Raw genomic sequence first — 13012 nt, 5'->3', positions numbered from 1 at the left:
CAGGCACTGTGCTGGGTTTTAGATTTTATTTTACAACCATCCTGAAAGTTAGGAATTATTGTTATAATTTTACGGTTAAAGAAACTGAGCCCAGAAAGTGAAAGTGACTTTTTCAAAGTCACAAGAAAAAGTTAGAGAGCTTCTACACCCAGAGCCCTAAAGCTCTATCAGTGATGGTTCCTTCCTCCTCTCCTGCCAAAAAGCGTGACCAACACAAAGCCCCCTCTCTTCCCCCTCCGCCCCCTTCTCTGGGAAAAAACGCACATGTGCATACACACGTGGGATTGTCTTTATAATTTCAAGTCAGTCATAACCCCCTTAGAATCATCTATGGGCTCAGATTCTAAAAGAAACATTTTAAAAGGAGTTAGGTTTTTAAAAAGAGGGAGCGATGTAAGTTTCTGGAGATTTGGGAAGGAAGGAAAACTATGAAGGGTATAGAGTTCAGGAAAGGGTGGCAGGGGCGCAGAAGACAAATGTATCAAAATATACAGTATAATGTTAGAGTATATAGTGTGTTACGTGTAGTACAGAGCGAGTATATCACAGCATACAGTGTAATATGTATTTACACTCAGTGGAACCAGTGGGTATAAGGGTGTTACCTTGGGGAGCTGTGGGAGAAGGAGCATGCTCCGTTGAAAGCAAGCTGGGAAGGAACGCTGGGGAAATAGCCTAATGCGCCGGGAGAACCGAGACCCTGCTCAGAATGTGGATGTTCCCACCTGGCTCAACGATGGAGTCTTACTCTGCACCTCCCTGGTCTCTCGCTTCTTCGACCTCTGTAACCTGCGTCCCCAAGGTCTTCGTCTCCTCCCCACTTCAATCATAATGCACCCTGCCACATCTGGGCTTTGACGTCGGGTAAAGGGGAGTTTGTATCAAAGGTCTTGGTTGGATTGAAGAAGCACAGGAGAAGGTGCTATTTCTCAGGGGTAGGTAATTGCAGGAAGCCACTACTGCCTGGAGGACTGAAGGAGCAAAATGCCAGGTTCCAGGGTCTTGTTTAATTTCCATGTACTTCAGAATTTCCCCAATTTTCTTCTGTTTTTGATTCTAATCACTCTTTTGTGTTGGAGAACATTCTTTGTATGATTAAATCCTTTTAAATGTATTGAGACTTCTTTTGCCTAAAATATGGTTTTCCCTGGAGAATGTTCCATGTGAACTATAGAATATGGATTCTGCTCTTGTTAGGTAGAGAGTTCCACAGATGTCTGCTATGTCTAGTTGGTTTATAATGTTGTCCAAGTCTTCTATTTCCTTGCTGAACTTCTGCTTAGTTTTTCCATCAATTTTTGTAATTGAAGTATTGAAATCTCCAATTACTATTGTTGAATTGTCTGCTTCTCTTTTGATTGTCAGCTTTTGCCTCATATATTTTGGGGCTCTGTTGTTAGGTATATATATGTATATAATTGTTATATCTTCCTGATGGATTGGTTCTTTTATAATTATAAAATATACTTTGTTGTCTCTATAAGTTTTTGTCTTAAAATTTTCTCAAAATATTTTTTTGATATTTGTATATGCAGCTTTTTGTTACAAATTTCTTTTTATATTCCTATATTCAGCTCTCTTTCTATTACTGTTTGTATGGTATGTATTTTTCCATCCTTTTACTATAACCCTATTTGCATCTTTGAATCTAAATTGTGTTTCTTATGGACAATATAGAGTTGGATTTTTAAAAATCCGTTATGCCAACCTCTGCCTTTTGATTGTAGACTTTGATCCATTTAAATATAATTATTGTTAGGTAGGACTTACACTTGCCATTTTTCTCATTGTGTTCTGAATGCATTATGCCTTCTGTTCCCTTACTCAATATTGCCTTCTTTTTTTGTTAAAAGGATATCTTTTTGTGCATCATATTAATTCCTCTGTTATTTTTTTTTCTATAAAATTTTGAGATAATTTTCTTAGTATTTCCTCTGGAGATTACATTCAAAATATTTATTTTAAACTATCTAGATTTAGTTTAAAAACACTAGTATACAATAACATTTATCCTATGTAACTGTGATTTATCTTTATACATTATGTGCCCATCAACATTTAATTATAATTATAATTATTAATATTTGCTGTTGTCTTTTAAATTAGATTGAAGAAAAAGTCCTTAAAAGTAAAAACATATTTTTGTTCTCTTTTATATTTACCTCTATACTTACCTTTTCCAGGGATCTTTATTGCTTCATGTGGATTCGAGTTATTATCTGTTGCTTTATTATTTAAGCCTAAAGGACTCTCTTTAGTAGAGATGTTCTATGAACAAAAAATTCTATCAGTTGTTATTTGACTTGGAAAGTCTTAACTTCTCCATTTTTGAAGGATAGCTTTGTGTGTTATAGAAGTTTTGCTTGGCAGGTTTTTTTCCTTTCAGTACTTTGAATAGGTCAAACTACTACCTTCTAGCTCCATGGATTCTAATGAGAAATCAGATTTTAATCTCATTGAGGAAAACTTGTATGTGATTATTCATTTCTCTTTTACTGATTTCAGGATTCTCTTTTGTTTTTGCATTCTGATAGTTTTTTATGATGTGTCTCATTGAATTTTTCCTACTTGGAGTCTGTTGAGTTTCTTGGTATGTAGAACTGTATTTCATTGATTTTGGAACGTGCTCAGGCAATATTTCATCAAGTACTCTTTCTGACTCTTCTTTCCTTCTTCTCCTTGTAGGACTCCAGCTGTTCTCTATTGGTTCACTTCATGCTGTCCCACAGGCTAAGGTTCTACTCCCTTTTCTTCATTCCTTTTCTCCCTCTGTTCCTCACATTGGGTAATCTCACCTGAACTATCTTCCATTTTGTGGATTCTATCTTCTTCTAGTTCAAATATGCTATTGAGCCCCTCTAGAGGATTTTTATTTTTATTTATTGTGATTTTCAACTTCAGAATTTCTATTTGGTACCATTTCATAAGTTCTATTTCTTTACTGATATTTTCTTTCTGGTGAAGCATCATTCTCATGGGTACTTTAAAATTTTAGACACATTTTCCTTTAGAAATTGAACATATTTAAAATAGCTGATTTAATGTCTTTGCCTAGTAAGTCAAATATCTGGGTTTCCTCAGGGACTATTTCTATTGATTCTTTTTATTTCTTTGCTATTTGTATCTCACACTTTCTTGTTTGCATGTTTGGTAATTTTTTGTTTAAACCTGAACATTTTTAATACTACACTGTTATGATTCTGGAACCCCAACCCCCTCCCCCAGGGTTTATTGTTGTTGCCATTTTAAAAATTAATTAACTAATTAATTAATTTTCATTCATTCATTTCATATCTTTTCAGTAAAATCTTCATTTTTTGTAGTGGGTAACCACTGAAGTCTCTCCTTTGTTAGCTTAGTGGTACGGTATGATTCAAAAGATATTTCCTTAATACCTGGAACCAAAACATCTCATCTTTTCTGAGTGGTTCTCTGTGTTGTTGGGGTGCTCCTTCAATACTCAGCCAGGAGTTGACAACTCTACCTTAGCCGTCACTTCCTGCCTGCGCAGTGCCTAAGGTCCTCCAGAGGTGAGTGGTCAGGGCCTTCTCTGGTCTTTATTGGGCTTGTCCACAGCCCTCACATGCTCACAGCCTTCCATATTCACATGAATATTTCAGAGTTTTGCAAAGCCCCTGTGGATATCTCATTCCCTAGCTTTCACTTTAAGTTTCACAGCTAATCTAATTTTTATTCCAACTGTTACACAGCACTCAGGCAGCTGCACAGTTAAAGCACTTGACAACACTTTTCTTTTTTTTACAATCGCCAACAGTGGAGGAGACTCCTCACACTGGGTGAGCTCCTTGTCAGGTCAATTTCAGACAGTTTTGTCAGTGGGGTCTTCCAGAGAATCCCCAGACAAGTCAAATAAAGACAAGTGCTTGGGAATGAGGCTTTGCAAGAGACCCACCTCCGTTTTGTTTACTCTGATGGCTGCCAAGCTGTACGGGGACGGTGGGATTCTACTCTTCAAGGCTACCGTGGAGCTGGAGAACAGGTGTAGAGCAAATTAAAGCACCATAACACTTGCCATATTGACTGAAATTCAGTCATTTTTCTTGAACAGATGCGCCCCTTGGTTCATTTCCAGAATTCTGAAAAAGTGGATTCTGACAAATTTGCTAGTTTTTTTTGTTGTGGTGGTTGCTTTTATGGAGGAGAGAAATTTGTAGGTCTTTACATCTTCAGTGACATCCTCCTTATGATTTATTGCATATTTTCTGCTCTCCTAATGTGACTCACTTAGCCCTTTGTCACTGAAGCTAGGAAAAAGTGACATGGCAGCATTCACTTCCAAACTGCCAGCAATTATGAGGGAATGGCATTAGCAAATATTGTAATTATGAGGTACAGATTTAGCAGACATTATTTGGCTGTGTTGAGCTTGTTAGTTTAATGAATGTGTAGGAGACAAAACTTATTTATTGGAAACAGAATTTAGTAAATAGAAACTCTTACAAGTTTATAATTGTTATCTAAGACTGCTGTTTCCTCTCTCTTATCTGAACAGTGCTGTATTTTTATCATAGATGAAAACATTCTTCTCTTTCCAAATGTTTTGACATTTTAACCCTTGCTTCAGGCCTTGGACCTTGTGATGATCCATTTCTATGTACCCAGTGCTGGCAGCTAGATTTTTTTGGAAATGTCCTTGAAAACTGATATTACCTCACTGCTAAAGTTCTCCTTTCTTCAATTCCTTTAAGCCAACTGGTTAGCATGCAGTAGGATTTATATTTTTTCTCATATTTAGTCCCATAAATCATGTAGAACTTGGGCAATGGAGGACCTGCAAGACTTTCTATCAATAGCTGAGGAAAGTGAGGATGAAAATTCCACCTTATCTTTCCTGAGGATCAAGGTTCATTGCCAAAGTTTTTGGATGTAGCCCTCAAAACATGATTCATGGTTTTTGTTGCTCTCATGCTTCATGGGCTTTTCATTTTTTTGTCAACAAACTTGGTTTATATTGGGATTTTCCTCCAATGCTTACCCAGTGCCACAGAAAAGTATTTTAAAAGTCCTCTAACATATTTAAGATTATATTATAGGTGACAGAATACTCTTTGTCTTATTCTTCAGTCATTTTGCTAATTAACACTAACAATCTCAGTTCTATGCTATCCTGCCAGCATTTGCCTTTGTGAATGCAGACAATGGGAATCTGGTTCATGTAAATGCACTGATGTGAATGTGGTGTAGTCAACAGTAGGAGATACACGGTGTGGGTGTGAGCGAGTGTGGCTGTGTGTGTGTCAGGTAGTAAGAGGGGGTGGAGAGAGAATGCTGGCTCTGTCTTCTGCTGTAATAAGCTTCATAAACTCTCTTGGGATGACTGAAGCCAACAGGAGGCACTGTCAGATGAGGGAATGGCCAAATGGGAAAAAGCCATGCTGCCCAAGATCTTCTTTTCTCCTGTTCATAAATAGAGATTTGGAATAAATTCCTCTAGGAAGCAGAGAACCTTCTTAAATGCCATGTTCCTCACTAAGGCTAATTTTCACCTGTACATTAAGAGAGAGCGCTCTGCCACTTTTGATCCTGCCATGTGACAAGGCTCGAACAGCTGAGGCCCCTGGGAGAGATGAGCCATTTGCCTGAGAGCTCACAGCTGACCTTGGGAACAGAGCGGCACAGTTGAGACTGATATAGGAGGCTCTAAGAGACAAGCCCTGTGCCAGCCTACAGCTGAAATCAGGAAGAGGCAGAGCAGCTGAGCCTGAGAGAGGAAGCTTGGAGCGGAAGAAGAGGCCAGGCAGAGCTTGCCCGCCATCTTGCTTCAACACGTGGCAGCTGACTGTGGTGAGAATGCACCTCTTACAGTGCCTTGAGTTAGACATTTCAGGGCCTCAGAACTGTAAGCTTTTACCCTAAATAAATCCCCATTATAAAAGCCAACAGATTTCTGGTACTTTGCGGCCCTTTGGCAAACCAAGTCAGGAGCAATGTAAAATGGAATGTGCATTTAAAAAATGCTTGCTAGAGGTTGGGATTAAAGGTAGAAAATACTTTTCTTCTATTTTAGGGTATATTTTAAATACTTTTTTGCCCAGGAAAAGGTGAAAGTTTATTACTGAAACAAATGTCAAAACATCTCAGGCTATTTCTGAATTTAAAACTGTACTTTCTACAGTAACCTTTCAGTTGAACTTTATACAACTTTTGACAAAATACACAGTAATTTACCATGCTATAACATGTACCAAATGATGTTTATGCTTAAAAAACATATTTAAATAATTTATTTGTGTATCTTAAAAAATATTATTGCAAATGCTACTTTATTGTTTAATATCTTGATGTGTCTTATCAGATTTTTAAGACCAAAATTTAAAAAAATATATATATAATTAATTTCCTTGATGAATGAAAATAATTTTCCTTCATATCTCAGGGATGCTTTTTATTAGCTGAATATTTATAAACAATAACTGAAGGCCTATTGAATGCTATTACTATTTGTATTGTTAATAATATTATTTAAGACATAAATCAATACATCCATACAGGTCATTATGCTTATTTGGTTATTTGCATGATTAACGTTTGTATTACCTGCTGAAAATGCAGCAAGAGCAAACTAATAATAGTCCACTTGTATCACCGTTATGCCAGCTCTTCATCTAAATTATGTTTACACAGTAATTCCAGGGAGCGTTTTCCCAGAATAATTGTCTGTTATCGCAGTGATTTCAATTATGCCTCTGCTTGTATCTATGAGCAACCACTAATGTCACTTCTTTCTCTTTAATTAGGGCAAAATCTTGGAATAGGTTTAGGGAAGAATAGGATTCTTAGGTTTCATAATTTTACTATTGATTCCCTCTATAAAGTGACAATTAGATTTGATTTTGAATCCACCTTTAAAATATCCCTGAATTGCTCAGGTAGATATATCATCCTCCTCCTCAACATAATTTTCCCCATTTCTTTCCACAAATAGGAATGAACCAAGTAAAGCAGACAAAAACAGTTGTTCTCAGATTTTATGCTATTGCCCGTGGAAAGCATGGCAGGAAATCTGTGAAAACCTAACACATATTTCACTGGCTCTGAGACACCCACTGGGGGGGCCTCACTGCAGCATGAGGGAGGGGCAGGGGCTCAGAGTCATCCTCAAGATACAGGGGTGTTGGGGCCCACTTACCCAACTCTTCTGAGCAAAATCACAGCAAGCATGGCCTCTCCTGAGCTTCTCATTGGAGCAATGTCCTCTTTTGAGGTCTTTGTTGGAGCAACAGCATCTCCTGAGTTCCTTGTTGGAGCAATGGCATCTCTTGAGCTTCTCGTTGGAGCAATGGCATCTCTTGAGGTCCTCATTGGAACAATGGTGTCTATTAAGCTCCTTGTTGGAGCAATGGCCTCTCTTGAACTTCTCATTGGAGCAATGGCCTTCTTGAGGTTCTCGTTGGAGCAGTGGTGTCTCTTGGGCTCCTCATTGGAGCAATGGCCTCTCTTGAGCTCTTCATTGCATTGCTTATCTTTGTAGGTAGGCCCAATATAAGGGTTCCTGTGGACATGGTCCTTGCAGGGTTGGCTTTCCACATTGGATGTGATACACTGGGTTGTGCACTGCTTTGGGGAGCATGTTCACAATTAGTCATTGCAGAAACTGTCTGTGAAAAGTATCAGTTTGTAAAAGCAACCAGCGAACTTCAATTTCTCTTTCTTTAGACAAAAGTACACTGACCTACCTTGGATGGGGGTTTGCCTTTGTCAGTGATTCTGCTGAATCTAACATGCTGCCTCTTGTTTTTAACAGCCCATTTCCTCTCACTTGTCCCCAAAATGGATTCTACTCCCTCAAACATAAGAAGCAGAATTTTCCTTCCTACCAATAACCAACAAGCTTGTCAGGTATTAACAAACACCTTCCTTTTTAAATACTTTTTGCTTGGGGGAAATTCTTCATTTTGATGGTTTGGACACTGGTTGTGTTTCACAGGTTACATTTTACCACTTCTTCAGCCGAGTGAATGGAACATTAACTGTGGGCCTCCAGACCGCGTGCGACAGCCCTCTTCAGCATTTATGGCAAAACACAGCTGGGCCCCAAGATCAGTGGGAAAGGGTTGTCATCGAAGTCAAGAGCTCACAGCGGTTTCAGGTATGTGCATTCCTTTACCCTTGGAAGCATTACCCTGTTCTTGAAGGAAAGACAGTGAGATAGACATCTCGAACACGTGGTGAATGCAGGCAGGGCCTCGGCCATCCTGGCTTCCTTGGGCACTTCCCCGTGTGCTGGACTTTCAAGGACTACAACTGGACCGTCCCATGCAAATTGGTGGTCACCCTAAAAGACAATTTTAATAAAAGGTTTTGAATGCGTTTGTCTCAAAATTAAATTTGGCATATTTTAAGATGTATTGATAGTCTCGTAGTATAGGATAACTCAACATGTATTCTGGATTGTAGATTATTGGGTATCAGTGGGAAAGAGCTTCAGCCTCGTCCCCAGCCCGAGAAGGGTTCAAGGCTAAGTGAAGTGTGATGTCGCAGAGCCGCTAATACTAGATTCCTGGAAGCCCATCCATTTTACTCTCTGTCACATTGTTTGACCTCCTCTTTCTTTTCTCTTCTTTTTCCTAAGAATAACTTTCTTTCCAGACTTTCTCATGTTTTTGGGAGAAGATGGTAATGTTGGTAAATGAGGAAAGCAACTGTTTAATTTAAATACTAATTCCAGATGCTGCTGAAGTAGAATAATTGTCATTTATTCCATGGCTAAACCCAAGCTATTCCACACAGTCTTTATTTCCCAAATGATTTTGACAATTAAAACCAACATGAACCTCTAAGACACAAACTTATTTATGCAGCCTAAAAACATTTAAGCTTTAAAATGTACAGGGTTGCTATCCAGAATGATGGAAATGGTCTGGTAATGGATGGTGGTGATAGTAGCACAACATTGTGAATGTAATTAACAGCCCTGAAACATTGATCTGTATGTGATTAAAAGGGGAAATGATAGATTGTATATAGGATAACAGAATAAAATTTTTTAAAATCCCTGCAAGTACACTACACAGCGAACTTGAAGTTAAACCCTGTATTACGGTTAAAAATGTACTATCACCAATTGTAACGAATGTCTCACACCAAGGCAAGATACTAAAAATTGGGTGGAATATGGAAATCCTGTATTTTATGCATGACTGTTTTGTAAAACCACAACTTCTCTAATAAAGAAAAAAATCATACACACAAAATCTTGGCATAGTAGAAATTGTCATCTAATGATTATTTCAACTGTTCTTGGAAAAATATTGCATGTTTAACATTTCAGTCAGCCAGGCAAAATTTTGTGACTGAAAATGGGGTCTTAGCGCATTTCTTTGTTAATGAACTTACTTTCTGATCCTTGTTTTTGGACCAGTTTAGCCCGAATAGTTTTCATTTATTACCTGCTACTAAAGTGGTATAGGAATCAGATTTATAAAGTTGATATGGAGGTGCAAATTATCTGATAGGCGATGGATTTAGCACTTCCTTAAATAGAGGAATTAAATTGGATTGAATTTTAACCAGTTATTTTGGAGGGGCTGAGGGGAAAAGGGTGGCAGAATGCGTGGGATTTTTATTTAAAAAGGAGAATTGGGGCACATTTTCTTAATTGATCTGTCATAAAACCTCTATAATTTGGAAATTCCAGGACTTGGGAAGCCAAGAGGGAGATGCAAAGCAGGTTAAGGGCCATCCCTTAGCGGGTGGAGAAGGTGCACCTGCACGCTGGGGGGGCTGAAGAGGGATCGCTGGATGTCTTCAGCTGCCGGGCACGTACTTCCTTCTGTGATGGATCACCCACCTGGGGAGATTCACCTGGAGCAGGTGGAATGCCCTGGGCAGAGAGCAGGTGTGTGGGGGACAGCCGTGTAGCAGCCACGCCCCAGTCTGCAGGAGACGCTGGCGGAGCCCCCGTCCATCTCTTACCCGCCTCCCCCAACCACCAGAGCAGCACAACGAGCCTGTGAGGGGCCTGAGCCGTGTTCATGGGGCTCTGCAGGTTGGGCCAGCGGGGTCCCCTCCCTGCTCCCTGCTGGGATGCGAGAACCCCTGAGATGGGAGCGTTAGCATCCTCTACATCTACCTTTAAGCCCTAAAACGAGCTGGTGGTGAAGGGCCTTTGGGCCTCTTTCCAGCTCGTGCCTTCTTGGGAAACTGGGCCCCTCTGGCAGGCCCGAGGGGAGGGCGCCCGGCCACGGTCTGGGGTCCCGCAGCTTCATCTCTCCAAATAGCCTTGCTTGCCTCAGCTGCCCGTTCCCCAATGGCGAATCACGGAGGTCGGCAGTTAAATGAGTGCAGCAGCTGAACGTGAAAGTCAAAGCTGCAGCACTGACCATCTGCAGGGCAACTGGGCCGCGGCCCGGGCAGCGAGGCGGCCACGCGGCTGTAAGCGCCGCAGAGGCTCCGCTGAAGCCCACGGATGCGCGTATTCAGTGGTTCCGCCAAATGCTTTACTGCGTGCATGAGGCAGGGTCTCTCCCTAAAGGCTTCCCAGCCCTTCTGAGACCACCGGCTTCTGGGGGCGCCAGCGTCTTTAGGCTGCAGGTCTGCTCGGGTTCCTTGCGGTCAGCAGTGAGCAGGTGCGCGTTTGCTTTTCCCCGGCTGGCCGCAGGGGTGTCCCTGCTTGTCCCACGGCTGCCACCAACTTGAAAAGCTTCTGGGAGACGCTTCTTGGAGAGACTTAGGTGAGCAGCGTCTCCAGGTGCTGTCTGCTGCCTCATCGGCTTACCGGCCTCTGGGGATGGGTCCGATTTCTGCAGTCTCCCCTCCACGCTGACTTCCCACTGTTTCGGCCACCCCTCCTCCCTTAGAAGGAGCTGAATGGAAGCATTAGGGGCCAGCCGAGCCCTCGCTTTCCTATCCCTGGGCTTTTGTGAAAGCCGCTGGACCCAGCGCTCACCTTCACCTGCCAGCTCCCCGCGCAGCCCTTAAGGAAAAGAACCGTGGATTTCTGAGGGGTGCTGCTACCTAAGCAAGAATGTTGGTTAACCACTTAAAGTCAGCAAAAGGGCAGCCTTTCAGACCGTTTCCCAGACGTCTATGGAACGAGCACGACTAGCATCTGACGAGCACTTCCTAGGTGGAGGTGCTTTTGTATACATTATTCAATGGACTCCTAGAGTATTTGGATGTCAGAGCTTGATCACTTAATCACAGAGAATTATATATCATGTTAGATATATATATCATGTTATATATATATCATGTTAGAGCATTGTGGGGATTTATAAGATAAGGGAGGAAAAGAGAAAACCTCCAGATTTGGTCAAATGTGCTGTGTGAGACTCGTTGAATATTCTTTTGTCTGCTGTGTTGGATGAAACAAGTTAGGCTTTGCATAGTGCTGATTACCTGCAATCACAGCTTTCAAAATTGCAACCATAAGCAATTAATTTTTATTCTTGCCCTGAAATGTTCAAGGAGGCAAAGAACAAAACTGGCTAAACTTATTGCAGGAATTCAACTCCAAATTCAAGTAAAAACACCTCCCTGCTCTAGGAGGAAATTCAGGTACTGATTTTCTGGATTTTAACAGGGGTGAGAAGAAATGGATACTATCTTACTAAGTATATAACTGACCATGGCTTTCAAGGTGAATGGATTGTTAAGCTAAATGGACAGTTGATGCGTGCATTTTGAAAAAGGTACTGAAAATTTTGAATATACATATCATCTCTTTAACATGCCATTTAGGAACGCCAGGAAGTTCTCAGCAGCCTCCTATTCAGAATCGACTTTATTCATAAGGATAAAGGACACTTAGTCATAAAAATACAAATTATCTTAACTTAAAAATTCTACCCAGATTCTTTTCAAAATTCTCCTTTGAGGCATTTTCACCTTTACTTAAAGAATATTTACTAATTGACAATATGATGGGGAGAATCAGTTTTATTTTTGGGTTTCAAAATGTTTGCTTGGGAGATAATATATGTGTATTAGTAATTAAGAAAATTCTAGTACAATAAGTGTAGCGACATGTTTCTGTTTGCGTTGTTCCCAAAGTCACCCAAGCGGCTCCCTGCCCTTTATCCACGTGAAGTCCAGTTCCCTCTGATCTTTCAGGCAGGTTACTCCCCTCTCTTCAGGCCCACGCAGGCATCTGGGACTTCTGGTTGCTGCCAAACTCCTAACGTCAACTCCGTTCTCTGCCTTGTGGTCTGCTCTTACTTTGCTACTTTGGTACCCTTTCCATGTTTTCCCCAGTGCAGTCAAAATGAGTTGGCTGCATGGAAATCCTCTTTGCCAAAGTGTTGGCGCAAACAAGGACATCCACCATTGCCCTTTTCATCCTGCGCCCACCGCCTCTGGGCGGGCCCTCCCTCTGGGGTTCCACTTTCTTTAGCTAATACAAACCACCCTTTTCTTTAGGATCCCACCCCAAATCCCCAGATCTTTATTACAGAGAACTAAACCTCTTTGTTAGCCCCTCGAGTGAAGCCTGAGGCCTCTTGAACTTTGTAGCCCCACAGGCCAATTAACGACTTTCCCCACTCTTGAAGAAATAGGTCTATCCCTAAGAAGAATGTTGCCTTCTTGCTGGGCCAGTGGGCTCAAATGGCAGCCAATTTTCACAGCTTCTCTTTGGGCATATCAAGTCAATGTTTAATTTAAATAAGTCAGATGGAGACATGTGTATTAGCCAGCCAAAGGGTTGCTGATGCAAAATACCAGAATTTGGTTGGTTTTTATAAAGGGTATTTATTTGGGGCAGGAGCTTACAGATATCAGGCCATAAAGCATAAGTTACTTCCCTCATCAAAGTCTATTTGGAGCAAGAAGGCTGCTGATGTCTGTGAGGGTTCAGGCTTCTTGGATTTCTATGTTCCTGGGGCTTGCTTTGCTCTGGCTTCAAGATTCCTTTCTTCCCAGGGCTTGCTTCTTCCTGGGCTCAGGGTCCTTTCTTCCTGGACCTGGATTCTCTTTCCTCTGCGTGCTGACTTCTTGGGGCTCCACCTTAAGGCTTCAGCATCAAATTCCAACATCAAAACTCCAACCTCAG

General features: G+C 41.1%; 1 protein-coding gene across 3 annotated transcripts in view; it reads left to right on the top strand.

Moving 5' to 3' along the window:
- MALRD1 (MAM and LDL receptor class A domain containing 1) overlaps positions 1-13012 on the top strand; it is a 688615-nt gene that overhangs the window by 26892 nt on the left and 648711 nt on the right. For all 3 annotated transcript variants that reach the window (XM_058297890.1, XM_058297888.1, XM_058297889.1), the window contains exons 3-4: positions 7766-7860; positions 7949-8110. In XM_058297890.1, coding sequence (XP_058153873.1) covers positions 7766-7860; positions 7949-8110 — 257 coding nt within the window. The remainder of the gene's footprint in view (positions 1-7765; positions 7861-7948; positions 8111-13012) is intronic.

The sequence above is a fragment of the Dasypus novemcinctus genome, chromosome 5 (genome assembly GCF_030445035.2).
Source record: "Dasypus novemcinctus isolate mDasNov1 chromosome 5, mDasNov1.1.hap2, whole genome shotgun sequence".
NCBI lineage: Eukaryota > Metazoa > Chordata > Mammalia > Cingulata > Dasypodidae > Dasypus > Dasypus novemcinctus.
Note: the sequence above shows the minus strand (reverse complement) of the source record. Positions and strands in the feature narration are given on the sequence as shown.